Source organism: Candoia aspera, chromosome 2, assembly GCF_035149785.1.
Source record: "Candoia aspera isolate rCanAsp1 chromosome 2, rCanAsp1.hap2, whole genome shotgun sequence".
NCBI classification, from domain to species: domain Eukaryota; kingdom Metazoa; phylum Chordata; class Lepidosauria; order Squamata; family Boidae; genus Candoia; species Candoia aspera.
This window is the reverse complement of record NC_086154.1, coordinates 109,192,785-109,220,439: the sequence shown is the minus strand read 5'-3', so window position 1 is coordinate 109,220,439 and position 27,655 is coordinate 109,192,785. Positions and strand designations below refer to the sequence as shown.

The window sequence follows — 27,655 nt, the reverse complement described above, 5'->3', positions numbered from 1 at the left end:
AAATTGATTGCCCATAACGGTTGGCAGTTGAAAGCTTTTTACCCAAAAATACAGGTTATTCAGCAAGAGAGGAATATTTGATTAACAGAAACGTCAGGCTTTTTGAAGCAAATATTAATTGTGCAGAATTAAGAAACTATAAAATAGTGTCTTTGTCATCATAGCTATGGATGGAATGTGAGCCTTCTTACTCACATAATAATTATAATTTATATCATTTTGTAACAAACCACTTGTCTGGTATCTCTAAGAGAAAACAGCATATAGACAGAAAATAAAGTTAATAGAATCCTGCATAGACGGCCAACCTGAAGTCCCTGGCTGGCGGGGTGCCTCAGAGTTTGATACTCTTGCCTCTCCTGTTTAACATCTACATGGAACCACTATGTGAGATCAGCCAGTGACATTGAGTCAGGTTTCAGTATACTGATGATATTCAACTGTACATCTTGACTGCTGGTCAACCAAGTGATGCTGTTATATTCAGTGCTTGGAGGCTGTTTAGGTTGCACAGCCCTGTTCAGAGCTGGTGTGCAATTTGGGGGTCTTCCTGGACTTCACAGCATCTACTCAATTACCACATGGCACCTATGGACTGGAGGGCCTTCAGGTTCATGACCTTCTCACAGATTCATCTAGTATGCTGCCAGTTGTGCCCTTTCCTGGAAGTCCTTCCTCATGTTCACTCATGCCCGGCCATCTGAGAGATGGCCTTTCTCCTATTATTTTTGCCTGCCTCATAAGATCTGACACAGTGGGCAGGCTTTCTGTCCTAGCTGTTAAGCACTGTCACCTGATGGTATCTAGGAAGTACACCTTTTTTGCTACAGCGCCTGCCCCCTGGGACCCCAGGGGTTGGGCTGCCCCAACCCTGCAAGCCTTTATACATTATTCAAAAACTTGGCTTTTTCCCCAGGCTCTGGGATGGGTTGGTGATGTGCCCATTTGATATGTATTGTTGCTTTGGCTTGTGATGCTTGTTTACCCCTGTTATTTAATGTTCTTTGTGGGGTTTTGCTGTTGTTTTTAATAGTACACCACCCAAAGTTGGCTTTGAGCTGGGCAGTCTTATAAATCTAAATAAATAAATAAGGCTTCCATTGACAGACTATCCCTGAAAGCTTATAGCAATCATTTGTTAGTCTAAAATGTGACAATAATGTTGCTGAACTGGATAAATCATTTGAGGTTAATGATTCTGAGGTGGGATAGAATGACTTTAAAAAACATTTACTTTGGGGGGGAAGTAAATTTGTTATAAGAAGAATTTTATCTAACCAAGACTGTTGAAATTAATGCTGCTTTCAATACACAGATGCACAGAAGAGGAAAAGCAAATGGGATTCTGCCATTCCTGTGACAACAATTGCTCAGCCCACCATTCTCACAACCACTGCAACATTGCCAGCTGTTGTAACTGTTACCACTAGTGCAAGTGGCTCCAAAACAACAGTGATCTCAGCTGTCGGCACCATAGTGAAAAAGGCAAAACAGTGACATGCGCAGTAAAGAGACTGACTGAGAGATTGAAGCTTTTTTTGAGATTTGACTGACACCAAAATCACCGTCTTTGAAATAAAGGAGGGACACTCTTTTCCAGATCTGAAAATGAAAGACTGTTGAAAGTAGGAAGGAGAGAAGTGGACTTGCCTATTTATAATGGAGTTTTCTGTGGAAAAAAGCTCTTAGGCTTTTGTATAACTGCTCTCTAAAGTACTGTGTGCAATGCAGCGTCACTGTGTCAATCTTATACTTCATTGAAAGCTGTATTACAACTGTCACTACATTAGGATCTTCACAGAATGTGAAGCTCTTTAGAAGCTTTTAGAAGAAAAACTATTCTGGGTTGGACAATTCAGTGACATGTATTCTTCTCTCTGCATCCATTACAGGCAAGATTCAGTACTGCTCTAAAAATTTAAGAGGACAAAGTATATATGACAACTCGGTTTCATGCAGGTCATTGTATGGACTAAGATGAGTTGTTCCCGTGCAATCCATTTAGATTAAAGGTCACAAATCAGGAACTGGAACACTGTGAAATTTGAGAGATGAAACAATTCATAACATTAGTAGTGAGGCCTGTCTTTGGGGAATCTTTGTGCAGATCTGAACCCAGCTGATAGGATGTTTGTGAACAAGAAATCAAATAGGTGTTCTGTATGGTGACACTTGTTGTTGGAGTTATACATATACATTTTGAATGTCTTTTGTGTATGTGTAATAGTAACAAAGGTTCCAAATAGGGATGTTTATAACTCACTGATTTGGCAACCAGATGTTCCACAGACTTCCAGAACATTCTGTTCCATCTCTGGACCATGCTGAATGCCCTCCCAGACCATGCCATTTCGGGGGCAGTTAGGCAGTTTCAGAAGTAAACACCACACATCTTCCAGTTCTGTTCTGGAGCTCTAAATTTTGCACATCCCTAGTTCCAAAGTACATAATTGTACAATACTGCCATTTTCACTAGTGTAAGTAAAAAATGCTATTGGTTTAAATTTGTATAAGCTTTCTTACTGGTTTGACTTAAATGTTAGAATATAAAAACAAACTTTTGAAAGTGTGTCTCATGTTTTCTTGCTGCTGTTTGTCTTCCATTGTAGCTGTCAGTTATATAGTACACTTGACAGCATCCAGAGAATGTTGAATTTCATTGGCCCTGGGGAGAGGAAGCAGCATAGATTACAGTGTTAGCCAGATTTTCTTCATTCCAACAAGAATTATTTCAATGCTGGTAAATTCAATATGGTAAATACACATAGGAGATGAAAGGCCCCTTTAGCCCAAGAATCTGTTCCTTTTTCGGCCATTTAGGTGCCTTTGAAAGCCCTCAAGCAGGCCACGCATGGATAGTACCTTTCCACCTAAGTTCCTTAGCAACTTTTATTAGCTTGTAATAATTATTAGTAGAATTTAGAGAGTGCATCCTAGACATTACAATGAATAGCTGTTGTTAACATGATCCTTATCTAGTTCCCTTCTAAAGCCTTTTAAATTGAAGGCCTTCATTGCACCTTGAGGCAGTAAATTTATGTGCACAAGGCAGTGCTTCCTTTTGCTCCTCCATTCTTTATAGTGGATGATCCTGGGGTTTATATTTAAAGAGAAAGAGGAAATTCTATCTGCTCAATTTGATTGACTTTTTAAAAAACTATTTCTTTAAAAAACTTATACAATAAGCTTTTGACCATGCTGCGCTGAGGCAGAACTGGACACAGTATTCTTTGAGGTTTCGGTGCTTCCTAGCTGCTATTGTGGTTTTGAATAACCCCTTTACCATTCTGAAAATATTTTGATCCTCTGAGCACTTTATCAGTAATATTCACCTTCTTAAGTCAGATGCAATTGTGTGGAAATCATTTGGCAGATTTTTGCTAAAGTAAACCAGGCTGGAAAATGTTACAAAACTATTTCCAAAGAGTTTGGACTCCATCAGTCCACTGTCAGGCAGATCATGTACAAATGGAGGCAACTCAGCACCACTGTTACCCTCCCCAGGAGTGGTCAACCAACTAAGATCACACCAAGAGCAAGGGGTATAGTACTCCAGGAGGCCTCAAGGAACCCCAGGGTAATGTCTAAGGAACTAAAGGCCTTTCTTGCTTTGGGAAATGTCAGTGTTTGAGAGACCACCATCAGGAGAATATTGAACAATTGTGTGCCTGGAAGGGTTGCACGGAGAAAGCCGCCACTCTCCAAAAATCGTTGCCTATCTACAGTTTGTGAAAGTCCTGACCTTAATCCTATGGAAATGTTGTGGAAGGACCTGAGGTGGGCAGTACCTGCAAGGAAGTCCAACAACATCCCTGAGTTGAAGCTGTTCTGTAAGGGGGAATGCGCTAAAACTCCTCCAAGCTGATGTGCTGGACTGAGCAACGGTTATCAGAAACATTTAGTTGCAGTTATTGCTTCCCAAAGAGGGCACACCAGTTACTGAAAGCAAAAGTTCACGTACTTCTGCACACAAATACGTAGTTTTGTAGCATTTTCCTCAAATCAATGAACAAGTATAATGTTTTTGATTCCTGTATTTAACAGGTTCTTTTCATCTAGTTTTAGGACTTGTGTGGAGAACAGATCACATTTTAGGTCATGCTTATTTTTATTTATTTTCTATCCCGCCTTTATTATTTTTATAAATAACTCAAGGCAGGGAACATACCTAGTACTCCTTCCTCCTCCTGTTTTCCCCACAACAACAACCCTGTGAGGTGAGCTGGGCTGAGAGTGATTGGCCCAAGGTCACCCAGCTGGTTTTCATGACTGAGACGGGACTAGAACTCACAGCCTCCTGGTTTCTAGCCCATTGCCTTAACTACTAGACCAGACTGGCTCTTATACTTATGCAGAAATACTGAAAATTCAAAAAGGTTCACAAACTTTTAAGCACCACTGTATCTGGTAAACTGAATTGTTTGCTATTGGACTTGCAGTAACAGAACAACCCTACCATGACATCTTCAGCACTTTGACCCAAACTAACCAGACTAACCTGTCTGATCATTGGGGAGAGGATAGAACTAATTTTTAAAAAGGTGGGCCAGAATATTGCACAATGATGATACATGCTGGAACTTGATTATCCTAGCATAAAAGAGGCTACATAAGATACCTCAGGAACTCAGAATGAACTGTCTGTGTTTCTATGAGGATACAAAGAGTAAGTGCATATAGCCACTACTGCAGTAACTACCATCCTATTTCTGTCCAGGTATAGTTTAAGGTTAATAAAAAGATGTAGATTTTGCACATCCCTGCACATTTTCCATTATTCCCTTGTCTCCATTGACATCAAAATAATATTCTTCAAGATTAAATCAAAAAGTTACTGAGAGGGCGTCCTCAGCCTTGAACTTGTTTTTATGCACTGATCACCCTGGACATCCCTCAGAGTATCCAACCCTGCAAACTTCTCAGAAGTTTTTACATTCCTTCCTCTGCCAATTTTAATCCACTCCTTTGTATAACATTAACTACAGGTTGGTCTGGAATAGAACTGATCCATTTTGCTAAGGGAGAGGTTCTGGATTTATTCAGAAAGAACTTGGTAGAAGCTTATTTAAAAATCAATACTCATGGGTAAAGCACACCCAAGCATATCAAAGCAAAACAAAAACAAAAAAAAAATGAAGTTGCATAGTTTTAACCAGTGGAAAAAGCTCATAAAAGCATGCTCTGGATTGCTTCCCTTTCCCCACCTTCTTTTGAAGAGTGCTTCTGTTTGTGCGAAAAGAGTGTCATCTCCTATTTTCTGTTGACTCACATAACTTGACTCAGATAGTTGCAGCTGTTTGAATTTCCTGGAGGAGTATTGTGGGTAGACCAAATCACTCTTAAAATACTTCAACCCACCCTCTGTCATGGTCTACACAGGTCTGAAATCTCAGAACTGCACTGCTTTATTTGAATAGAGATAAAATATAACTACATTTTTCTGGGAGCAGCCTTTTTTGTGGGCACTGCCTAAAGCAACTTTCCACCACTTGTGCTGCTGCATTCCAGCTGTGTTGAGATTGTGACTCCCAGAAATCCTAGCTAGCAAGGCTATTGGGAGAGTGGTAGAACAGGGAAAGTGGCTGAAAGTGAGAAGTGTTTTCTTGGAGGACAAAATAGCCTTTCCTGTGAGCCTTTCCAATATGTGATTCTGTCAAGTAGTATCTGCAAGTACTGAGCCCTTATCTTATTTCCTTCAGGGCACAGATATGTATGTAGTCACTAGAACTATTAAGTTTATAGTTAGGGCTGTCTGACAGAGAACACATTTTATAAAACACATCGGGGTTGCATGCAAAGGTGATGAATTCACCTAAACACATACTGTTTTCCAATTTAATATTAATCTTATTACACATCTCTGCATTCTATTTTATCTCATACTATTTTATCTTACTTTTTATCTTACCTTACTATATTTTATCTGTTTTACCTCAACGTAGCCTATTCTATCTCATTTTATTGTATCTCACTTTATTTTGTGTTATTGTATCTTACTGTGACTGATGCCTATGCTTTAATATGGTCAATTGACTAACCAATAAAGTATACTGTTACTGTGAGCCTTTCCAGTACATCTTGCTCTCGGTAGCTGATGGATTGCCTTTTTGCAATAACTCATCCTCTCATCAAATTTGACACTACACAAACTTGACATATCCCATCTCCTACTACAAATCATCCTTTTTATGTATAAGGATAGCATGTTTTTTCTGGTTGCTGCTGCCTCTGTGGTCTCCGTTGATGTCATCTCTAGATTGTAAGCCCTTTCAGGCAGTGGCCTAAGACCACTCATCTTTTGTAAAGGGTCACTGGTAGGGCTAATACTATGACTACATTTGGATGACACGTTATCTATTTGGACTGTGGTTAGGCGTGAATATGCCTGATCAAGCCATCTGGCTACTTTTGTCCTACCACCCTTGAGGCTATGCCACTCAGCATTAATATGAAGGATTACTAGGTACTTTGCTTTCAGCCCTTGCTAACTATGAGAAGAAATTTAAAATGACAGGTTATGTTAGTGTCACAATGAAGTTACCATTTTAAAAAGTCCAAAGCACTAAAACAGGAGCAATTAAGAACATCAGCTCATTTTGTGGCAGCCATTCTGTCATAAAATCTAAAAACCCAACTGCTAAGAACAAGAAAATTAAACAACAACAAATTTTTTAAATCCTAAAAGAAAATAAGTGGAGAGCTAATCTACCTCTCAGGAAGGAGTTCCATAAATTTAGGGCCACCTTTGATAAGTGTCAGGGTCAGCCTCGCTCCGAATAAGACACGGACTCACTTAATAGGGATTAAGGATTTCCGGTTTATTGAAATGGTTCTGACAGAAAGAAAAACGGGAATGGGGGTCTGGTGGTGAGGTGCCCTGTTTATACCCCCTTGTGGGGTCCCGTGCTCCTCCACCCTTCATTGTCCCCATTCCCCTTGATGGGTTTCTTGATGGCTGTGTGGGCGTTTTCCCGGTTGCTGTCCTTGTCCTCTTAGTTCAGGTGTGTCCTCCAGGGCACCAGGTGCGATTTATCGCTGCTTATCTGAAGTCCTTCTATTCAGCTGCATATGATTCCATGGGTGCTTTGGGTGCTTGGTTTAAGCGCTGATTTAATTATCTCCTTCCTCTTTTTCTTAATGATCATGATCCACGTTGTGAGGCTCTTTGTGCCTTGCAACGGGGTCATGACAATAAGTTCCTGTCCATGCCTGCCAGCTTAGCTATCAGGGTAACCAGACATGAGCAGCCCTTCTGCAGCTCTAACTGTCCTCTGCCACAAAGAACATGGCCAGATGAAAATTGCCCATTTATCACACAAATGTTAAGCTGCTAAGACCCTTTTCTGAATACCCTCTCCCCACAAGTTCAAGGGTGTTTTATACTAGCTCAGATTATCTTGGTCTTTGTTTCTGAGCAAGTGGGCACACTTCCAAACAAAGCACTGAACTAAATTTGCAAAAACTGAATTTGTGAAAAGCTCTTGAGTAGGGTGGACTTTCAGACATTTCAGCTGAGTTGAAGTTTGGTGCATCAGTGCTTAATTTCTGAAACAAAATGATAAAATTTAAGCCTGCTAAAAGTATCCCTAGAAACTGTTCCACTACAGGAGTTCAAGGAATTGAGTTCAGGGGGCTCCACGTAGCACCTCTCAGTGACTCTTTAAAATAACTGCTTCTACACTCCACAACTGCTGTGTGATTCCCAATATGTATGTATGTATGTATGTATATTTGGTCTAATGAGTTGCCAACAGGTGCTCCATGAGTGTCCCTTCATGCTCCAAAGCACCTTTTTTCCTTCCGATCCAAAGGGCTGCACAGTCCTGATATTTTTTAAAACCTCCCATTTCTCTTCTGTTATGTGGGATCAGTCCTTGACTCCAAATTGATGAAGCATGAAACAATATTGTACAAACAAAATTCTACTTCAGAGTTTGCACACTATTACTTTATTAACCTTAAGCTGGCTAGTGAAAATAACGCCTGATGGCGGTACAGGAAAGGGTATCCTTGCTTTTTGTGTGATTTGGAGCTGCATTAATCAAGTGCTGAAACTATCCAGTGTAACAAAATCCTGCCTGATTCACAAGCTATAAAAGATAAAGTCCTTTTTCTCCCCCCTTTCTTCTTCTATGGAGGGAAATGGCCACCCATCCATTCTCTCCTTGGAGCAAAATGACTACAGTATAGGGAGCATCGATCTTAAAATCGATCTTAAAATCATAGCACTGGAAGAGGCAACTGAAACCAGGGATCTCCAACCTGCAGCCCCTGGGCTGCATGCAGTCCTCCGAATTCTTTTCTGCAGCCTGCAGCATCATAATTCATAAGAACTGGAGACACCTCCTAGCAAGATCAAAGTCCTGAGCACTGCACCGACATGCAGACTTGGCCACCGGAAACAGTCAGAGAAGGGGAGCAGCCTCACAACACTCCTCAGCTATGCCAGCGGGTTTCCTGAAGCAGTTTGAACATATCAGCCAAGCCATGAACTTGGTATCCCAAGCCCTCCCCCCACCATGGAGCAGCACTAGCCTTTGTAAGCCTCTGCTCCCTCCCATACTCTGTGGTGGGCACTGATTCAGAGGCAGGGCTGCAGGCTCTCCAGGAAGAGCAGCAGAGGATTACCTGGCCAGGGAAGATGGGCTGGAAGGGTGGGGCGGTGGGAATGTCTTCTGCCAGGTCAAGAGTGGGAAAGGCAGCGAGTAAACAAGCACAAGCAGGATCTTTCTGCTAGGTGAGGGAGGGAGGGAGGGAGGGAGGGAGGGAAGGAAGGAAGGAAGGAAGGAAGGAAGGAAGGAAGGAAGGAAGGAAGGAAGGAAGGAAGGAAGGAAGGAAGGAATGAAGGAAGGAAGCTCTGCTCAGCAATGAGACAGAAGCAGGGAAAAAGCAACATTTAGACAACCCTGGGATGAGTTTCCTGGATTATGTCGTCCCAGATATGGTCTAGGAAAAATATTACATATCAACCCAGTAATATCGTTAAATGTGGGTCTTCTGACTAACCAAAATGCTGCCAGCTAAGTGACCAAAATGAAATAGGTCTGTTTTGCCAAGTAGTTCAGCTTCTCAGCCAGGTTTTTAAATTTATTAAAAGTATGTTTAACGGCCTACAGTATTGTGGTGATCTTTGCTTTCCTAATTTTTGACTCAGTAGATACCTATGCATCAATGTGTGGAAAGGCCTCAGTGTTGCGACCCTTGGTCCTCCAGTAGCATGCCTGACCATTCAAGTTTAGGACCCCTGCTGGAGGCCCTTGAGCGCAATCCTTTGTGCAGTGCAAGAATACAGTTAGTCAGCCACAGATCTCATTGATTTGATTCAACTATAATATTTTTAGCCTACTATTGATAATATCTCTATCTTGAGTGCCATTAACGTCACTGAACTCAGGGTGAACAATATGTGGCCTTCCAGATGTTTCTAAACTAAAACTGTTAAGCATAATAGTTGAGTCATATTTGGGAAACCACACTTTACCAAATCTATTATACTGTACACTAAATATCTTAAACTTCACCTTCTCAAGACATGTTGGGACTAAAGCACTCAGAATCCCCAACCAGAAAGTACTTTTAGCTGGAAAATTTCAGAATTGCTGTCCCAACATATCTGGAGGACACCAAATTGAAGAAGGCAGCTAAGAACATTTCTCTAGAAGTAAGTCACACCAAACTCATTTCTGAGTAGACATGTTAGATTGTCACCTAAAAATCTCACAAAGTTTTTATGCACCATATGAAAAGCATCACATTTCAAGTATGTTCATAGCTAAGGCTATGTACTGTGCAAGAACTGGGCCTTGGTAAAAGAAAAAACAGAATAACCATGCAAATAGGATTTTCTTTCTGAAGTTCTAAAGATTGAAAATATTTTATCCTCTGCCTGGAAATAAGCTGGCAGTGAGTAAGGAAATTTCATTTTGGAAAGATAATTTCTGTTCAGTAGTCCAGATGTATTCTGTACTTCTTGAAATATCTGAAAAATCTTCCAAGGTAGCCTCAGATACAGCACAATCTGGATAATTAAATCACCCAACTACCATCACCAACTCTTCCTCTTCCTCTTCTTTTAAACAAGCTAGGAAAAGAGTTCTGGTGCTGTAAATGGAATGCTGAACTTTTTCTCAATCAGAATAATCCACAAAACTGTTATTAGTCTACTGTAGAAATTCAGTGGGGGGGGGGAACAGATTCTAGATAAATCACTTGCACTTCTTTCATTGTAAGATTAAACTCATTTTCAGAGTGATTTAGATCCAGAATTGGTGCAAAGTAAAGGATTAAATTATTCCTTTACGGCCAGTGGCTCTGATCACACTCTATACCTCCAGAGCACTGCTTTGAGTAAAGATCTGGCTGGACTCCACCACTCCATGAATAGATTGTCATCCCTGGAGAGTGCTTAAAATCAAAGAAGGTTACCAATTTTCTTTCCCTCCTTGGGTTCAACACAGCTGGAAGTACAATTTTCAAATGGGAAATTAGCAAAGAGGAAAAGATTAGGACTCTTTTCTTCTTCTCCTTTCCAGCACTCCTTTTCTACTGAAGATTTCAATCTCTATGGTTCCTTTAGGTAAGTAATCAGGGGAAAAACTACATATAATTAACATTATCTTGAGCTGGCGTCTTTAACGGCTGTCCCATTAGGGTAGGGATTGTGAGCATTGGTGACTAACTTTGAGGTAAGCAGTGGATGTGCAGAGGCTTACCTACTGCACAGTAATTTCAGATTTATGAGCTTCAGTGGAAATATATGCTGTTAATGAGTTCCTGCTTACGGCACAGTGTTGCCACAAAGAGAGCAATCCTGTGATGGGAGGGCTCCAAATGCCCTCCACCAACAAACTGACAGGACGCAAGGAAACCCTTTGCTGCCTTCTTGTTGTTTTTTGGCACTGATTTAGTTCTTGTGATTTTAGAGGGTGTGGCGAAAGAACAGGGCTGGGGGGGGGGTGCTTGGCCTGAATTAGATCACAAGCACAGAGTTGGGATTCCCAGCTCTGAACAGAGGTGGCTGTGGAGGCCAGTAAGGAAAGGGAAGGGAGTCTGCTGTCAGATTTTATTTTTCAAGATCTTTCTGATCTCAGAAGGGGAAATCCAACACATCTTAAGGTTCCTAGAACTCTGTCTCAAAGGCCTAGAATTGCACCCAAGAGAGCCAGCCACCAACTGCCCAAACAGGACTATTCTTTAGTTATCAGCAAGTTAGTAACATGAAGCCTGCAAACACTGGGAAGCTGGATGGATCGTGATTTTAGTCCAAGAGTAGGCTGAATCAAGAGATGGCAGGCGTCCACTGTCCTTTCACCCGCTTGATGCACAAAAAGAGGATGCCTAGCCATGAAGCTTTTCTCAGGTTGTGGAGGATGCAGAACGTTGGAGATTGTTGATTCTGCTGCAGCTTTGGTGACCTTTTCTTGGATGGTGGTCCTGGGACACAAATACCAGTAGCACTGGGAGTGGGGAGGAAAAGACTCAGAGAGTGAAAAATGGGTTGAAATTTGGACTTCAAAAGCCACCCAGCAATCTTTCTTTCAGCAACAGAATAACCATGAAATATCAAGGAACTAGAAGAATTTGTCCTGGGGCGCCTTAAAAGCAAAGAGATTTGTTTAAATTTCCTTGCTCTTGAGCAAATCTTTCTGTTGCACAAGTACAGTAGGGTTGGGCTATGTCTCAGTGTTTAGCATCCGCCCTTTTCCTGTGGGTGGGAGCTTTAAAAAAAAAAGTATTGGAAAGAAACGGGAAGATATTTGGCTGCTCGGGCTGTTCTTGCCCATGCAGGTGTGCATAATGCGCAGGAATGCCAGACAGACCTGAATCACAGGTAACCACCTTCCCTCCGCACATACAACACACCTAATCACACCTGAGATAAAAAGAAAACTCTCTCTTTCCGACTTTACTTGACTAACAGCTATTGGTGCTGTTGCTAGCAACTCCTCCATTTACCCCGGGGCAAAGAAAAGCAAGCCAGAGGGAGCTCTAAAACACAACGGCGGCGGCAAAAAGAGGGGGGGCGGGAAGGTGTGAGGCAACCCTGGATCAGAAGGAACAGGGAGGCCTGCAGAGGTAAGTCGGGCTGATGAGCTCTTTTTTCCTTCCTTTCTTCCTGCGGATTTCAGCCTTGCCTCTGAAATAAAACTGGAGTATGCGAAGGGGGGAGGAGAGGAAGAGCGAGGGGGAGTCAGGATAAGCCAACCCTACATTTGGAAATGACAATGCAGCAGTGAACTTTCTCTCTCTCCCCCACATACACACACACACCCCGCTTGCCCCTGGAGGAAGTTCTGGGCTTGATGTTGCACAGGGTTTGGACTTTGAAATGAACCCAGCGTGAACGAGGTTTGTGGCACAAATTAATTTTTGTTCTCGGCTCTTGCACTTGCTTGTGCTTATTTATTTGTTTGTTTATTTAAATTGTTTCTAACCTAATGATTAATCAGAGGGAGAAGTTAAATGAAGCACGGGGCTTCTTGCACAGGTAAGCAGGTGGAACGATTAGGGTAGTTCCATGTTCTTTTCTGCTTTAAAGTTATAACGTAACTTCTGTTCCCTTGTCTTTGCACGGTTTGAACTTGGCACAAGTTCTTGATCAGCCAGTTTGATGCAGCAGAACAGGGCACTTCCCCCCCCTGCTCTCTTCTTGGAGACTCTTTTCTCTTTGAATTATCCATGCTATTCCTATAATTCCTTTGCACCCACATACCCATGCAGTTTGTTTTTTTCCTTTCTCTCTCTCTGCACACACACAACGTACATTAGGAAATTACAGGGAAGATGGCTATCCACAATAGTGTTGCCTTCTCAACCAGAGGAAGGTGAACTTTTCCTGAGTGAGAATGTTGACATTTTTTCCCACAATGTTCCTGTGCTTTTAACAACTTCATAGCAGGCAGACACTGGGCAGTAAACCCGATGCTGGCTTGGCAATACAGTGAGGAAAAATTTTCCTTAATTAATTAATTTCTACCTGTCATGCCATTTGTAAATTTGTTAAAAGTAGAGAAGCAGAGGAAGAGGAGGAGGATTGTGGTAACACTCCTAGAAGTTAGTAGGTGGAGGTTGGGTATTTCTAATGTGTTATCAATGATTAGGGCTCTGGGCACAGATTCACATACCATTTTTATTTTTCTTAAACGATGTTTTGACCTGATTGTTGCTTAACTGAGAATAATACGCTCTCTACAATTGAAAATAATATACTTGTCCTGATTTCAGATGTTTATGTGTTTAGGAAAGTCATGAAAATGAGGAAGCCAGGTAGATTAACAACGTGCATGAGATTTAAGATAGATTTAGATGGATTGTCTGAATGTGAGAAGTAATCTAAAATTGATAAAAGAGCAGGTCTGGCAGAACAACAGATAAAAGTGTGATTATCCGTGAGGTACTCAGGTATGAGGGTGGTTTGCAAACACAGAAACTGTGAAGTCACTAAAGATCAGCTCCAAAACCTCTTGTCAGTTCTGGGGCTCAGCTATGACATGTGTCTCTGAGAACTAAAAAGTGAAGTTCAGAACACGTGCATGGTGTATTTCTCCTTACCACTAAGACAACTCACTCTCAGGTTAGAGAGACATTTTGGATTTCAGCAGAGGGCAGGCAAGATTCAGCTAGCTCCAAATGTTTGTTCTTGTTTGCAATATTAGACTTGGATTTTTCTCTAATGGAAAAACTACCAACGTATTATCTACAGTGCCAATAGATTGTATCTCTATAAATGGTTAGAAATACAGCATCCACAGCAATAGGTCACATCAGATCTCCAAGAAGTGTTCCTGGGTTCTCCCCCATATAAAAATTGTCACAATCTCATGAGGTTTTGGTAATTTGGGAGGGGGGAGCATCCCAGCCACAGGAAGACGCCTTAGTGATACCCAGGGCCCAAGTAGATTGCTGACTCCTTTACAATTTAGCAATATGAGACAAATCAATATGATGCTTTTGATAAAGAAAAGAGGTGTTTGCCTTTTATATATATTCAAGGCATAGCATCTTTTCTTTTTTTACAAGAGCCACACTTAATGTATTATCTGTGATGTACTGACAACAGAGGAATGTAACAAAGAACAGAAGAATTGCCCCGTGTTTCTAACTGATACCTACTCCGTATGCAAGCCTGACTCCCAGCATTTCCCTCTGTACATTAAATACTAGATCAAGCTCAGCTGCAAAGTTGCCATGTCCTTAACAAAAGATGCTTCCATCTGCAAAATGTTCTTTTGTTCTAGAAAATCTGTAATCTTTGGTTTTATTTATGATTAGAAGGCTAGTTATGGAAGCATATTCATTGACTAGAAGGAAGGAAAAAGAGAGTTGTCAGATGGAAAGACTATTTGGGGGACTGTTTTGTGAACCAGTGTTACAAAGCACGGCATCAGCCAAATATCTGCTTTCCTTTCTTTTGGAAAGGAAGCAAGGCAACATGGATAGACTGAGCTGAAATGTTTGAGTTATTGTAGCCAGCTTTAATGGTCTGTACATGAAAGAGAGATCTACTTCCCTCAGTGTCTCACCTTGTATAGATTAATTTATTTTGGTTTTCAATATCCTCTACCATCTATTTTGGCCATATATGGTACTGCAGTGCCATTCATACCTCAAGCTTGTTGGAATTTGTCAAAAGTGGTTATCTAAGTGAAGTAATATTGTGAAAAAGGACAGAGTGGCAACAGGAATTTGATGAAAGGAGGTCTGGAACAGCTCAAAATAGTACAAAGAATCTTTTGCATATTCTTTGCATAAAGAAATGGAAGAGGGAACTTTATCCCAAGTATGGGAAGATTGTCTTCTATAATATCACCCAATTCATGCCATAAGAGCAGCTGGAGGAGGTTTATTTGTAGTCCCAACAATGGATTTGGTTTTCAGTGCAGTGACCAGGAGCAGGGCTTTCTCAGTGGCAACCCCATACTGTCTTCAAGTTGACAATTGAGGACAGTCCTGTTCACCCAGGCATTTGTAAGCTATTCAAAGTTGTCTGCCTTTTAGTTCATGCATTATATTACCCTTCCTTCCTATGTATTTATCATTTAATATATTTATTGTTTATATATTTATTGTTTCTAAGGTTGGTTGGTTTTCTGGTGGTTTTAAGCCTTGTTATTGTTTCTGTTTTTATAATTATGATTTGATGGATTGATGTTGCTTTTAACTATTAAAACATTCTGTTCTAGTCTGCCCATAGGTACTAGTAGACAATTGCATGCTTCACATACCACTGCCTCCTGCTTCAGTTATATACTCTGCAGGGTCATCTTGTGATAGGACTTTGATGCAGTAAGACCAGTGTGGTTGTAGAAGGACATTTGCACAGATGTCTTTCTCTGGAAGTAATTTCCTTGGGACTGATTGATTGATTGATTGAATTTATATGGCTAGCCATGTGGACTGCATACGTATTTCCGCTGTCCTGCCAAACAACCAACTGAATTGCAGCTTACTCGTGACCTGTGCGGCCAGTGCTCTCATGCTGGCTCACTCCACTTTTGTCCTGAAGTCATAGCAAATGCTTGTGCATACCTACTATGTAGAAACTCAAATTTCCTTTGATGTTCCAAGAGCAGATCTTATTTTTCAAAAGATGGCACAATGCTAGGTCGCATCCTGTGTTTTTGGCTCCCTTTGTCTCTGTCCATGCTTCGGTTTTTCTGACATTTGTAATATTGTCTCTATGTACATCAGAATCCTCCTTTTGTGCCTCTCAAGCAGATTATCCCTCCTCTTTCAATTTTCTCTTTTTAGCTGCAAAGCCTTCTCTAGGTCATTATAACATTTTCTTTCTTTCTTTTTCCTCCCTCCCTCCCCTGTACTTCCTCATAACTGTCCTGTTGTCCTCTGCCCCAAGTGCTGATCTTTTTTCTTACATTTTCCATCTGGCAAAGCATTTGATGCAAGGGTTGAAATAGCTTCAAATGTTGCCATGGGTGTGGCACCATCTTCTTGTGTCTTTTTTTTTGCCCCCTCTCAAAGAGAAATTTGTAGAGGAACATACAGGTTGATTTGGTTTAAGCAGAATGTTTAAGAATGTAACAAAATAGTAGGCGATATCTGCACTATGCCTTAAAACAGCCCAGCTTTTGGCAAGTATTTGATGAATAAATTTTGAACAACTACACTCAACTCAATTTCCTTCTCATGGACTTATTGTCATTGTTCTTCCCATAAGAGTGGCATATGATGGAAGTAAAACATGCATGAGAGTAAAGGAAATGCTTAGCACTTAGCAATGCTTTAACACTGAGCAGGGAGTAAGACAAATGTGTGATATTCCCTTGTTTGTTTAATGTATGCATGGATATGGTTGCAGAGTCATTAGAGTTGGGGACGTGGTTGGGGACATGAATGTGCATGCACTTTAGTATGCAGACAGTGCCATGTTGTTGGCTGAGAGCCCAAATGATTTGCAGCAAATGTTAGATTATAGATTGCAATCAACAATATGGTTCTGGAAATTAATGTAGTAAAGATCAAGCCAGTTGTTTTTGGCAGGGACAGTTGAGGGAATGACTGCAAGCTATATATAAATAGCAAAAATCAGAGCAGGTAAATGCATTTGTATCATGGTAGAATGTTTACTAAAGATGAGCAAATTGATGGAGAAATTTAAAAGATGATCAAATGCTGGTAGAAAAGTAGGGAATAATAGGTGGTCTGTTGGGCAGTGTTGGGCTTCAGGGTTTAGTGACCGTGGTCTGGAGAACAGATTTCCTGACATTTTGCCGGCAACTGTGGCTGACATCTTTGGAGGCAAAGTGTCTGCCTGTTTGCCTCTGAAGATGCCAGCCACAGTTGCCAGCGTAACATCAGGAAATCTGTTCTCCAGACCACGGTCGCTAAACCCTGAAGCCCAACACTGCACAAGAGATACCAGCCATGAAAGCCTTCACCAGTAAATAGATGGTCCATTTCAAGCAATGAATGTTTATGTCAAAAGAAGCAAAAATGGTGTGTCTAAAATGTGTTTCTGCCCATTTTGTTACGGAAGTGAGAATTGGGTGTGGCAAGAGAAACATAAAAATGCAATGAATGCAGTGGAAATGGGGTACGTCTGTGTGGTACAACAAGAAGAGGGGGGGCCAAGAATAAACAGGTGAAGAATGAATATGGGTTGAATACAAAAATGAAAGAAATACAATACGGTGGCTTGGTTATGAACGAGATTCAAATTTAGTCATTCATTCATTCATTCATCTATCTATCTATCTATCTATCTATCTAATCTATCTAATCTATCTAATCTATCTAATCTATCTAATCTATCTGCTTTCGTCACCGCCCATCTCTTCCCAAAAGAAGGACTCTGGGCGGTTTACAATAAAGCTAAAAAAGATTAAAATACAATAAAAGGCTATATTACATAAAATATAAATATAAATATAAAGTATAAATGACAAAACAAATATACAAAGGAAGAATGAATGAATTGAAAGGGAGGTGAAGACCAAGAAAGAAAGAAGACCTTGCAGGGAATTGATGAGATTTGCCAAAAGAGATGAGAAATTTAAGGAATAAAAGGCAACCTTTCAAGCAGGGCCGCAACTGGGGGGGGGGGGGCAAGCGGGGCATGTGCCCCAGGCACCACGCTGGGGGGGCGCCAAAATGGGCGTGGAATCCATGTTTGCCCCGGGTGACCCAGACCCTACTTGCGGCCCTGCTTGGAAGCAAGGGGGTTGGTAAGGATAGAAAGGTATGGAGAGGGATAGTGAATGGTAGTGGTGTATACCAAATTATTGCATTTCTTTTACTTTCCTTTTATTTCACATTTTAAATTTATTTTGCTCATTACTTCTTATTCCTTTTCTGCACTTTGCATATCATTGCATACCCTAAAAGTGATTAGTGTGATGAGTACATATGTGGGTAAAAGCTTACATTACTCTTCCATCATGTATCAAACCCTTATAAGGAGGGAAACCTTATATTTTTGGATCTGTAACTTTAGATCAGGAGTAAACAGTCTGTAATCCCAGGACAACAGTGCAGCTTTTGAATGTTTTTTGCCCTGAGCACCTCACCAAAAATCAGTGGTGAGGTTTTCTTCCATTTTGAGGCAGGAAACAAACAGCAAAAAGGTGCAAGCCCTAAAACAGGCTTACTACAATTAAAAAAATCTTCCCCCAAAGAGGAAAACTCAGAAAATTCCATCGCTGCTGCCCAAATGTGACATGGCCCACCTACTTTGTAAAATCTCCCACCTCTGTCATCAGAAGGTGGCCTACTGCTGACTTAGATACTACAGCCTGCCTTCCGTTTTTGAAGTTTCAGGATTGATAATCAGAGGGAAAGGAAGAAGGCCTTCTCTTTCTATCAAACCCCAAAAACAAGGGGCAAATCATCTAAGTGTTAACTGTGCTGACCATGGGGAGATCTTATATTCCATAAGCTCTATGCTACTTTTAAGTTACTAAGGATGATGCCAGTAGCAACTTGGCCTTGAGGACACAAATTTCAGGAGGGACGTGTGCACAACTCCTACTGTCCAGCAGCCTAGCAGAGCAACCAAAGAGAAAGAATAGGCCCAAAGACACAGGGAGGGAAAGAAAGCATGCTGACAGTGAGTCCTTTCATAGCTTCTGGGATTTGGGCGTAACAAAAGAGCTGTTGTCACTCCCTTGTTGTAGTGCTGACTGATTCTTGCACAGCACATTGAAAAGTTCATTTTGCAGAAACACACAAGTTGGAACGGCTGTCAGAGTACAAAAGCTGAAACACACAAGATGGGGCAATTAACAAAGAATCCCCCTTACAAGCATGCAAATAAGGGAAGGGAAATTGGAGAAGGCACATAATTCCTTACATGTTCTCTTCTTTTTTCCTTTGTTTTTGTTTTTCTGGTCCAGGTTTTTCAGATTTGGGTTGTGTCACATGTTACAGAGAAATAGGAATTAATATTTAATTTCACAATATTTATTTAATATTGAGCTTTATCTGATGGCATCTCAGGTACCTTCACATGGACATTTTTCATATTGAGAATGAATAGCCTAGCCTCCAAAGCTGCCTTATTTTATGGGAGACTTAATGTGGAGAAAAAAATTCATTGGGAGCAGGGTGGGGGTGGGGGGGAGTTGCCAATATGTTTTTTAAAATATACTTTGATCTCAGAGGGTTGCAGGGATATGACAGCATCCAAGTAATGTAATCAAAATGGGCCAGGGCTGAATGTTTTAGCCTTTATTTAACTTATTTGCTTGTTTAACTTTTAAAAGCTTTTAAAAACAATTAAATCTATACGTAAAAGCTTGTTCTAAAAGTAGCATGTTTTGGAATCTTTTTTTTAAAAAACTCACTTTGGGCTTCCTAACTCAGCTGAACTGTGACTGCTACAAAGAAGATGAGAACCTTGAAGGCAAACCTTCTTTGCTGATCTCAGTGGATAGCTGGGAGATATTCTCTCAGGTAGTAAAGGTAAAGGTTTCCCTTGACATTAAGTCCAGTCGTGTCCGACTCTAGGGGGCGGTGCTCATCTCCGTCTTAAAGCCGAAGAGCCGGCACTTGTCCGTAGGCACTTCCGTGGTCATGTGGCCGGCATGACTACAGGGAACGCCGTTACCTTCCCGCCAAAGCGGTACCTATTAATCTACTCACGTTTGCATGTTTTCGAACTGCTAGGTTGGCAGGAGCTGGGACTAGCAACGGGAGCTCACCCCGTCACACGGATTCGAACTGCCGACCTTCTGATCGGCAAGCTCAACAGTTTAACCAACAGCGCCACCACGTCCCCACTATTCTCTCAGGTAGTCTGGACCTAATTACTCTGGGGGAGTTGGCGGGAGGAAGATCAGTGTGTAAAATCTAGAATGATTTAATGCAAGTCTTTTAACATTGCTAAAAACAAAACAAAAAATTATACAAACAGAAATAGCCCACTTACCGTTAAGTTATGGCAGCATGAATTTAGGAACTCTCAGGGCCAGAGGGCTGCATATGGTCCATGAGTATTCAACCCTATGTTATATGATAGGACTATCTAAAGCAGAGGCTGGCAACCTTTTTCGAACTAGATTTGTATTTTGTATTATTTGATAAGGCATCACTCTAAACTAGTAGTTTTGCTGCTGAAACTCTACTGAAAATGCTCTGGGAATTGAAAATGTGATGGTGGGAAATTGTAGTCCTCCAGATGTTGATGAATATCAACTCCTAACAGGCCTAGGTAAAGTGGCCAGTGGTGACAGATGTTGGAAGTTGTGGTTGAACAGTATTAGGAGGCCACAAGTTGCCTATCATGCTGACTGGATGACTTTCCTGCATTTGCTTGGGATGTTCTGCATGCAGAGGATGTGTCTGCACTATCTTCCAGATTCTGGTTCTTTTTCCATAATTACAGAAAAAAAATATCTGTAGCCAGTTACATTCAGTTGGGCTAAGTCTCTCGTTACAATGTCATATACATCACGCTGGTGCATATTACATACTATAAGACACTTTACATGTTGTTGGTTAAGAATGATCATATCAGAGTATCATGTTTTGACCCAATATTTATAGACAAAAACCTATCATATCTATTCCCAAGCATATATATATTGAGCTAAATCCTTTCACTTCCAAAGGAAAAAAGACTTTTTCGACCTGAACCAAACGATACAAATAACTGTATAAAAATTATAACAAATGCTTACAAAATATTGCTCTGTCCATTTTACATGTATCAAAGAACTGGCTTTGGATCATACCTAACTTTCATCTCCCTCTTACCTACAGAAATTTCACCTACACAGGCACACCTATAAAATTGTTCCTATTTAGCATCCCACCAATGATTTGTGAAATATTTAGTGTAGTTTTTTTGTAGATGACTTACTTCACTAGTTATGAGGCTTGAAGGTAGCGCTGTATGCTCTTGGGTAACCAATAGTGGACCCGCTGTCTTTGGGGTATTGGTTGCTGTTATTTTTTTACATTCAATGGCTGTGCAGTGGAATGTGTTAATGAACAGAGTATAATTAGCCACTGGATTTATACTTTGATCAAATGCCACAGAACCATGATTAGTGACATCACTGCGATAGAAAAAAGAAGTGCTATGCAGGCCATAAATGGTTTTATTCTTTTCCTTTATAGCAAGCATACAGTACTGCAGTTATGAAGAAAATTACATGAACCATTTTATTAGGTTCCTTTAAAAAAAATTCCAATTAACTGCATGCTCTCCTGCAAGAGTGCATGTTTTGGGGGGGCAGTGGAGAGGGGGCACCATTTTTCACACAGCTAGATTAGGACTACTCTGTCAATCTGCAAAATATCTGTCATGAGTACTGATGGTGAGCAGGAGGGGGCCCCTATCCTGCTCACCATCAGTACTCATGACAATATCTGCAGGCTAACCAGCAAGATAATACTTAAAACTCTAACTCTTGGCTGCCATCTAGAGGTCATCTGGGTTTTTTTCAGCTCAGACCATTAGCCCAGACCTTAATGCACTTTGAAAATTAGGTTCCTCCATTCTGAACATGGGACTAGTATCACTGAAGGAGAGGAAATAGAGGATGGTTACAACTTCTTCTTCCTACGTATGGCATTCCCCTGCCCCAGAAGTGAAGGCAAAACATATACTGACCAGCACTCCCACAACACACCAGAGTGGGAAGTGCAAACTTCGGCATCCAGCTAGTGCCTGTCCTCCCCTTTCTTCCTTTGATGCCTTTATTTTAATAGGAGGAAAAAAATGTCACTAGCTGCAAATCCACCTCTTTGCTTTACTGAAGTGTGGTGTGAAAACACTGTGGCACTATGGCAGATGAACAAGAAAGAAAGCAACCCGCTGAGAGGCAGGGATTGGCAGAGATAATTCCTACTAATGGGAAAATGGCCCACGACCAGACACTGTGGAGCGCCAGCCTCACAACTTGCCGAACAGAAAGTGTGTGATTCGTGCTGAGCTGAGGAGCTAGGACTAAATCTGCTGACAGTGGTGTGGGGCCACAGGAGCATGGGGCGCTGATCCAAGAGCACTGCCAAATCCCTGTGTGGAAGGCACCTACAGTTTTAATGACACTTCCCCCAAGGTGTCATACTGCAAGATAGAAATACACATAATTGCGTACTGAGAGAAAAATATCCCAACAATGGGTTAGGATCGCTTGAATGAGCCAAAGGTTGTGGCACTTGTGCAGATTAGCCCCAGCTGTGTAATGGCAAGTATTTGGGAGGGTGTCATGAAGATAATGTGATTTCCCTACTACCAGGGCTAGCTTTTGACCAAGGCTGAGTAGGCACTGGTTAGAGCGTCAAGGCTTAAGGGGTGCCAATGCCACCCCTCCTTCTGAAAACAAAGCCCACAAGAAACACTGTTTACATTTAATCTACCTTCAAAGAACCAACCTTTCATATTGTTAATACAGGATTTTAGGTACTGTATTTTTGCATTGGGGCTTAGCAGTTTTTGATTGATTGATTGATTGATTGATTAACTGATTGGTGGGAGGTGGTGCCATCAGTCAATGTGGCCTCGGGGTGCCATTGTGCTGGCATTGCCAACTACCATGTACTACATGCATTGATTTTGAAGCTTCCTGATGTTGCTTTGGAGATATGTGAAGGACTAATAAGGACAATTCAAGGCTCAGACTGAGTGTGGTTATTTAATAACCAGCTTATAGAAAGCCATAGCATTGTTTTCTTCAAGCTACAGTTTTCAGCAGGGTTTGAAGTACAAGCCATTATATTAAATAAACAAAAACAAACAAACCTGCAAGTGCCTATTGCAAGCATTATCTTCAGATTAAGTAAAGGCATTTGCTCTTTTTCATGTTTTCCATCTTCTTGAAATATTAAGTAGGAATATTAAGATTCTAAAGATGCAGCGTTTGCAAGGACAGCATTGCTTTCTTAAAACTAATGCAAAGCAAAAGTTAATACCTGTTTTGGTTGTCAGGATATGTACCTGTGTTACTGTTGAGCAATTAACAGGTTAAAAAATGTTGGCAGATACTGAATTCAAAACCTGCCTCCCTCCCTCCCTCCCTCCCTCCCTCCCAGAGGCTTATAGATAATTTGAATTTTCAGCTACCTGTATCATTTGTATCTAGATGGCTGAGTTCATTCTTGAACTATCTGAAGTGGCTTTTTTGTACATTGTAGTTCCCCTCATCTATGGAATTTATAGCATTTGATTACTTCTTCCATTACAGTACTGATTATGTGAGTTACTATTACAAAATCTGGACTGAGCTATCTGTCACGAATGCATTCCTCTTACTCTCTCTGGATTAATAAGCATCAGAACAAAGACCAGCACCATGCCATGCAGTGCTAGTGTTTGTATCTAAATTACATTCCTGAAAAACTACCCATGTAGCTGCTCCCTCAGCAGCACTGTTAACAGAGCTGAAGGGTGTGTGCTTTGCAGTGATCCGAGACGCAAATCTCCATTACATGTTATACATATCTGCAGGGTGTATTTGGAGCTGAGGGCGTTCCGTGCAGCTCATTAAAATGATCTCCACCCAACCTTGAGGCAGCAAAAAAGTATACTGGCGTATAGCATTTGCTCCCTCTACTGCTAACTCCTATCATGCCCCTTTAGTGGTTGTTCTGCTCTGCCACTGGATGGTGGTGTCTCAATTTCAGCTGTGCAGGGCATGTTAAGCAAAGCCTTCTAGCTTTGCTGCTGTTCCTCTTTCTGAATGTCACCAGCCAGCAAGGAACCAAGCAGTGCTATGACTGATGGTTTGTTTGGACAGATGACCAGACCTGTGGGTTTAGCCATCTGTCAAAACAGAAGCTCCTCAAACCTCCTGGACAGGTGATTCGCAGGCTGGGGAAGTGGGGGGTTCAGCGGAAGCATCCAGTTTGAAAGACAGCTGCCCAACCCAATGACCCTGTGTGGCATATGAGTCCAGGGATGGGTGGCAGGGTGCCTTGATGCCAGTAGCAAAGTGCATCAGCTTTGATTCACCTTGAAAGTGCTTCAGGTTGTTGTCAGCTTGAGGGGAAAATTTAACATCAGGATAGCTAAGGACCACATATGGCTGCCGCAGGTATGGGTTGGGGATGAGATGAAGACAATGTCATGCATGAACATCCATCACAGAAGAAAAAAGTTGCCAGGGCATTTTGTCCCATGCTCAGGTGTAAGTGGGGAAAGGTCTGGAGACTGTGTGCATTGGCACTCTCAAGCTGGCTTCCACTGGCTTCTTGAACTGTTTTGTCTGCAGATGGGGGCCACACATATTGCCTTTTGGGTGTCTCTTTCTGCCCACTGGTCTCCCCACAGGCTTTGTTCTCATGGGTTAAAATCAGAACATCAGGAAAGTACTATGCAAGTGCCAACAGGCAATGGAGATATGACAAAGACTTACAACATATGGCTCTCTGCAGACCGTAGGAAAGGAGAATATGGAGATACGCACTGCTACAAACCAGGATTGGAGGGAGATAAGTGTAAAAACTTCCCTGGCAGGCCCCTTCTTCCAAGCATTCCCCAGTGAAAGATCATTCCTATGGGCTGCCACCAGTTAGGATGAACTTCTTGACTCCCCGTAGACGATCCAGCTGTGGAGTTCTTGCTCCAGAGACCCTCCTTCAATTGAGGAAGCCAAATCAACAGATACAAAAAGGAGTTTATTGGGAAAGGCTAGTTGGAGAGAGACGGCTTGGTCCTTCTGTTTGTTTTTATGTTCATAAACAGACTTTTCTTTCCTCTTGTTTTGTCCCCCCCCCAACACTTACTTATTTTTATTTATTTTTCAAATGTTTATCACCACCCATCTCTCCCCAAAGGGGGACCCTGGGCACTTTGCAATAAAAGTAACAATTAAAACCATGAGCATATAAATAGAATACAGACAACCGACTAAAAATAAAAGATAAAAATAAGTATAGGATCCAAGAAGTGACACGATCTAATTCCACAAGGCGGGCTCTCTACGGCGCCAGCCACCCCCAGGAAGAACTATTGCCCTTCCCACCCCAGGCGAGGCGGCAGAGCCAGGTCCACTTCTATAGAAAGTGGGGAAGAAGTGAAAGCCAGCCTCTTCAGGTAGACTTCTGGTTGTTTTGCCCAGTCAAAGACGATTCTGTATGTTCAGTATGCTGGATCTAGCTAACAATTTAGAAATTATCTAGGGGCTAAACCCACCTTCCTAATCACTCTTGATGGAATTATAAAGGCGGATTCTGTTTTCACAGGTTCTCCCTTTGTATGAATGGGGTTTTGTGGGAGAAGCTCTTCCTGAAATAAAAGCTGAAATGATCTGTTCAGGCCTTTCAGCAGGGCTGCAACTGGGGGGGGGGGGCAAGCAGGGCACGTGCCCTGGGTGCCGTGCTGGGGGGGGCACTAAAATGAGCACTGGGAGGTGCCAAAACGGTCGCAGAATCCATGTTTGCCCTGGGTGATACAGACCCTAGTTGTGGGCCTGCCTTTTAGCATGGGGTCAGTTTATCAGATGCTTTAGGGAACTCTGTGGTGTCATACCAAAACAAGGGGCTTGACATACCTGTATAATGCCACAAGCCCTGATCATTCTTTTGTGCTGCTTTCATATCTCTGAGAAATGTACATCTGTGGATGTGTCTGGACTTGAGCTGCACAGTCTGTTGTTCTAGTATCAAGTGACATCACACAGTTGTGAGCTGCATGACCAGCACCTCAGAAGAGGGCACACTGGAGTAACACAGCCTTTCCAGTTGGGTGCTCTCTAGATGAGCTGTGGTGACAATTTATTGTGTTGCCATAGTTGCAGGGAATACAGAAAGTTCCAGGGTCAGCCTATCTGGAGGACACTGAATTAAATGTTGATGAACTACACCCAAACAATTCTGTGAGGTAACTTAAGAACAATCCTCTTGGATTCGTGAGCCAGTTTTACAGCTATTCTTGTTATTGAGAAGCAGTGCTTGTGCATATGTCATTTTAGGGGTAGATTTTGGAGAAGTGCAGAAACCATGACTGTTACTAAGGTTTATAATGCTAGAAAAGCATGCACCAAATGCCCTAGAAATTTAGGTACTATCCTCAAGGTAAGCTTACTGTCCAGGAAGTCATTATCTGAAGAATTTACATTTGGAAATAAGAGATTGTTGCCCCAGACACTGCAGTTTGCAACAGTTCTGTTCTGTGTCAGCATTAACATTTATTCAGTACTGCTGATCTCTCCCCTTAAAGCCAATTATTATTATTAACAAGCTTTGCGCAATGTGGCAGAAGTCCAAAATGTTAAATAGTCAAGGAATACTCCTTCTCTTCTTTTGAAGTTGCTTTCTCTTTCTCATAGTAAGTGTGCTTCCCAAATTGTACTACATTCTTGTAAGATAAAGTATAAATATCTACCCAGAAATTGCCTTGAATGTGTATGTATGTGTGTTTGGTTTCCAAGTAAGAATGCTGCCAAGCCTCACATAATCTCCTCCTACACATACCATTTATGTTGTTATTTTCCTTTTCCCCCACGGCATGTCCTGCAAACAAGTCTTTCCTCTGACTGCCCTTCTCCTCCAACAGTAGGAAGATTCATCCAAGCTAACTTTGGTTTGGACCACAAAGGACCACAGAAGAAATGGAGTAGCCTTCATAATTAATAGTAAAGTGGCTAAAGCAGTGCTCGGATACAATCCAAAAAACGATAGAATGATCTCAATTTGAATTCAGGGCAAGCCATCTTACATCACAGTGATCCAAATATATGCCCCAACCACAGATGCTGAAGAAGCTGAAGTAGAGCAGTTCTATGAGGATCTGCAGCACCTACTGGACAACACGCCTAAAAGAGATGTTATTTTCATCACAGGAGACTGGAATGCTAAGGTGGGCAGTCAAATGACACCTGGAATTACAGGTAAGCATGGCCTGGGAGAACAAAACGAAGCAGGACATAGGCTGATAGAATTTTGCCAAGACAACTCACTCTGCATAACAAACACTCTCTTCTGACAACCTAAGAGATGGCTTTATACATGGACTTCACCAGATGGACAACACCGAAATCAGATGTCCACCACCTTTGGCTGCAAAGGATGTAGTCAATCTATACAGTCGGTAAAAACAAGACCTGGAGCTGACTGTGGTTCAGATCATGAACTTCTTATTGCACAATTTAGGATCAGACTAAAGAGATTAGGGAAGACCCACAGATCAGCTAGATATGAGCTCACTAATATTCCTAAGGAATATGCAGTGGAGGTGAAGAATCGATTTAAGGGACTGGACTTAGTAGATAGGGTCCCAGAAGAACTCTGGACAGAAGTTTGCAACGTTGTTCAGGAGGCGGCAACAAAATACATCCCGAAGAAAGAGAAAACCAAGAAGGCAAAATGGCTGTCTGCTGAGACACTAGAAGTAGCCCAAGAAAGAAGGAAAGCAAAAGGCAACAGTGATAGGGGGAGATATGCCCAATTAAATGCAAAATTCCAGAGGTTAGCCAGAAGAGATAAGGAATTATTTTTAAACAAGCAATGCGCGGAAGTGGAAGAGGACAATAGAATAGGAAGGACAAGAGACCTCTTCCAGAAAATTAGAAACATCGGAGGTAAATTCCAGGCCAAAATGGGCATGATCAAAAACAAAGATGGCAAGGACCTAACAGAAGAAGAAGAGATCAAGAAAAGGCAAGAATATACAGAAGACCTGTATAGGAAGGATAACAATATCGGGGATAGCTTTGACGGTGCAGTCAGTGAGCTAGAGCCAGACATCCTGAAGAGT

The 27,655-nt window shown here is 41.6% G+C and overlaps 2 protein-coding genes across 8 annotated transcripts in view; both read left to right on the top strand.

The window, feature by feature from the left end:
* Nucleotides 1–2,566, top strand: part of SAP30BP (SAP30 binding protein) — a 46,857-nt gene extending 44,291 nt beyond the window's left edge. For all 3 annotated transcript variants that reach the window (XM_063293098.1, XM_063293096.1, XM_063293097.1), the window contains one exon: nucleotides 1,316–2,566. In XM_063293098.1, coding sequence (XP_063149168.1) covers nucleotides 1,316–1,497 — 182 coding nt within the window. In that variant the 3' untranslated portion in view covers nucleotides 1,498–2,566. The remainder of the gene's footprint in view (nucleotides 1–1,315) is intronic.
* A 9,346-nt stretch (nucleotides 2,567–11,912) lies between these two features.
* The window catches only part of ITGB4 (integrin subunit beta 4), an 82,341-nt gene continuing 66,598 nt past the window's right edge, over nucleotides 11,913–27,655 (top strand). The window contains exon 1 of one of the 5 annotated variants that reach the window (XM_063293087.1): nucleotides 11,913–12,075. The gene's annotated coding sequence lies outside the window, so the exon portion shown is untranslated. Of the gene's footprint in view, nucleotides 12,076–12,268; nucleotides 12,349–27,655 lie in introns of those variants that run through there. The other 4 variants (XM_063293084.1, XM_063293083.1, XM_063293085.1 and 1 more) reach the window with 4 other exon arrangements.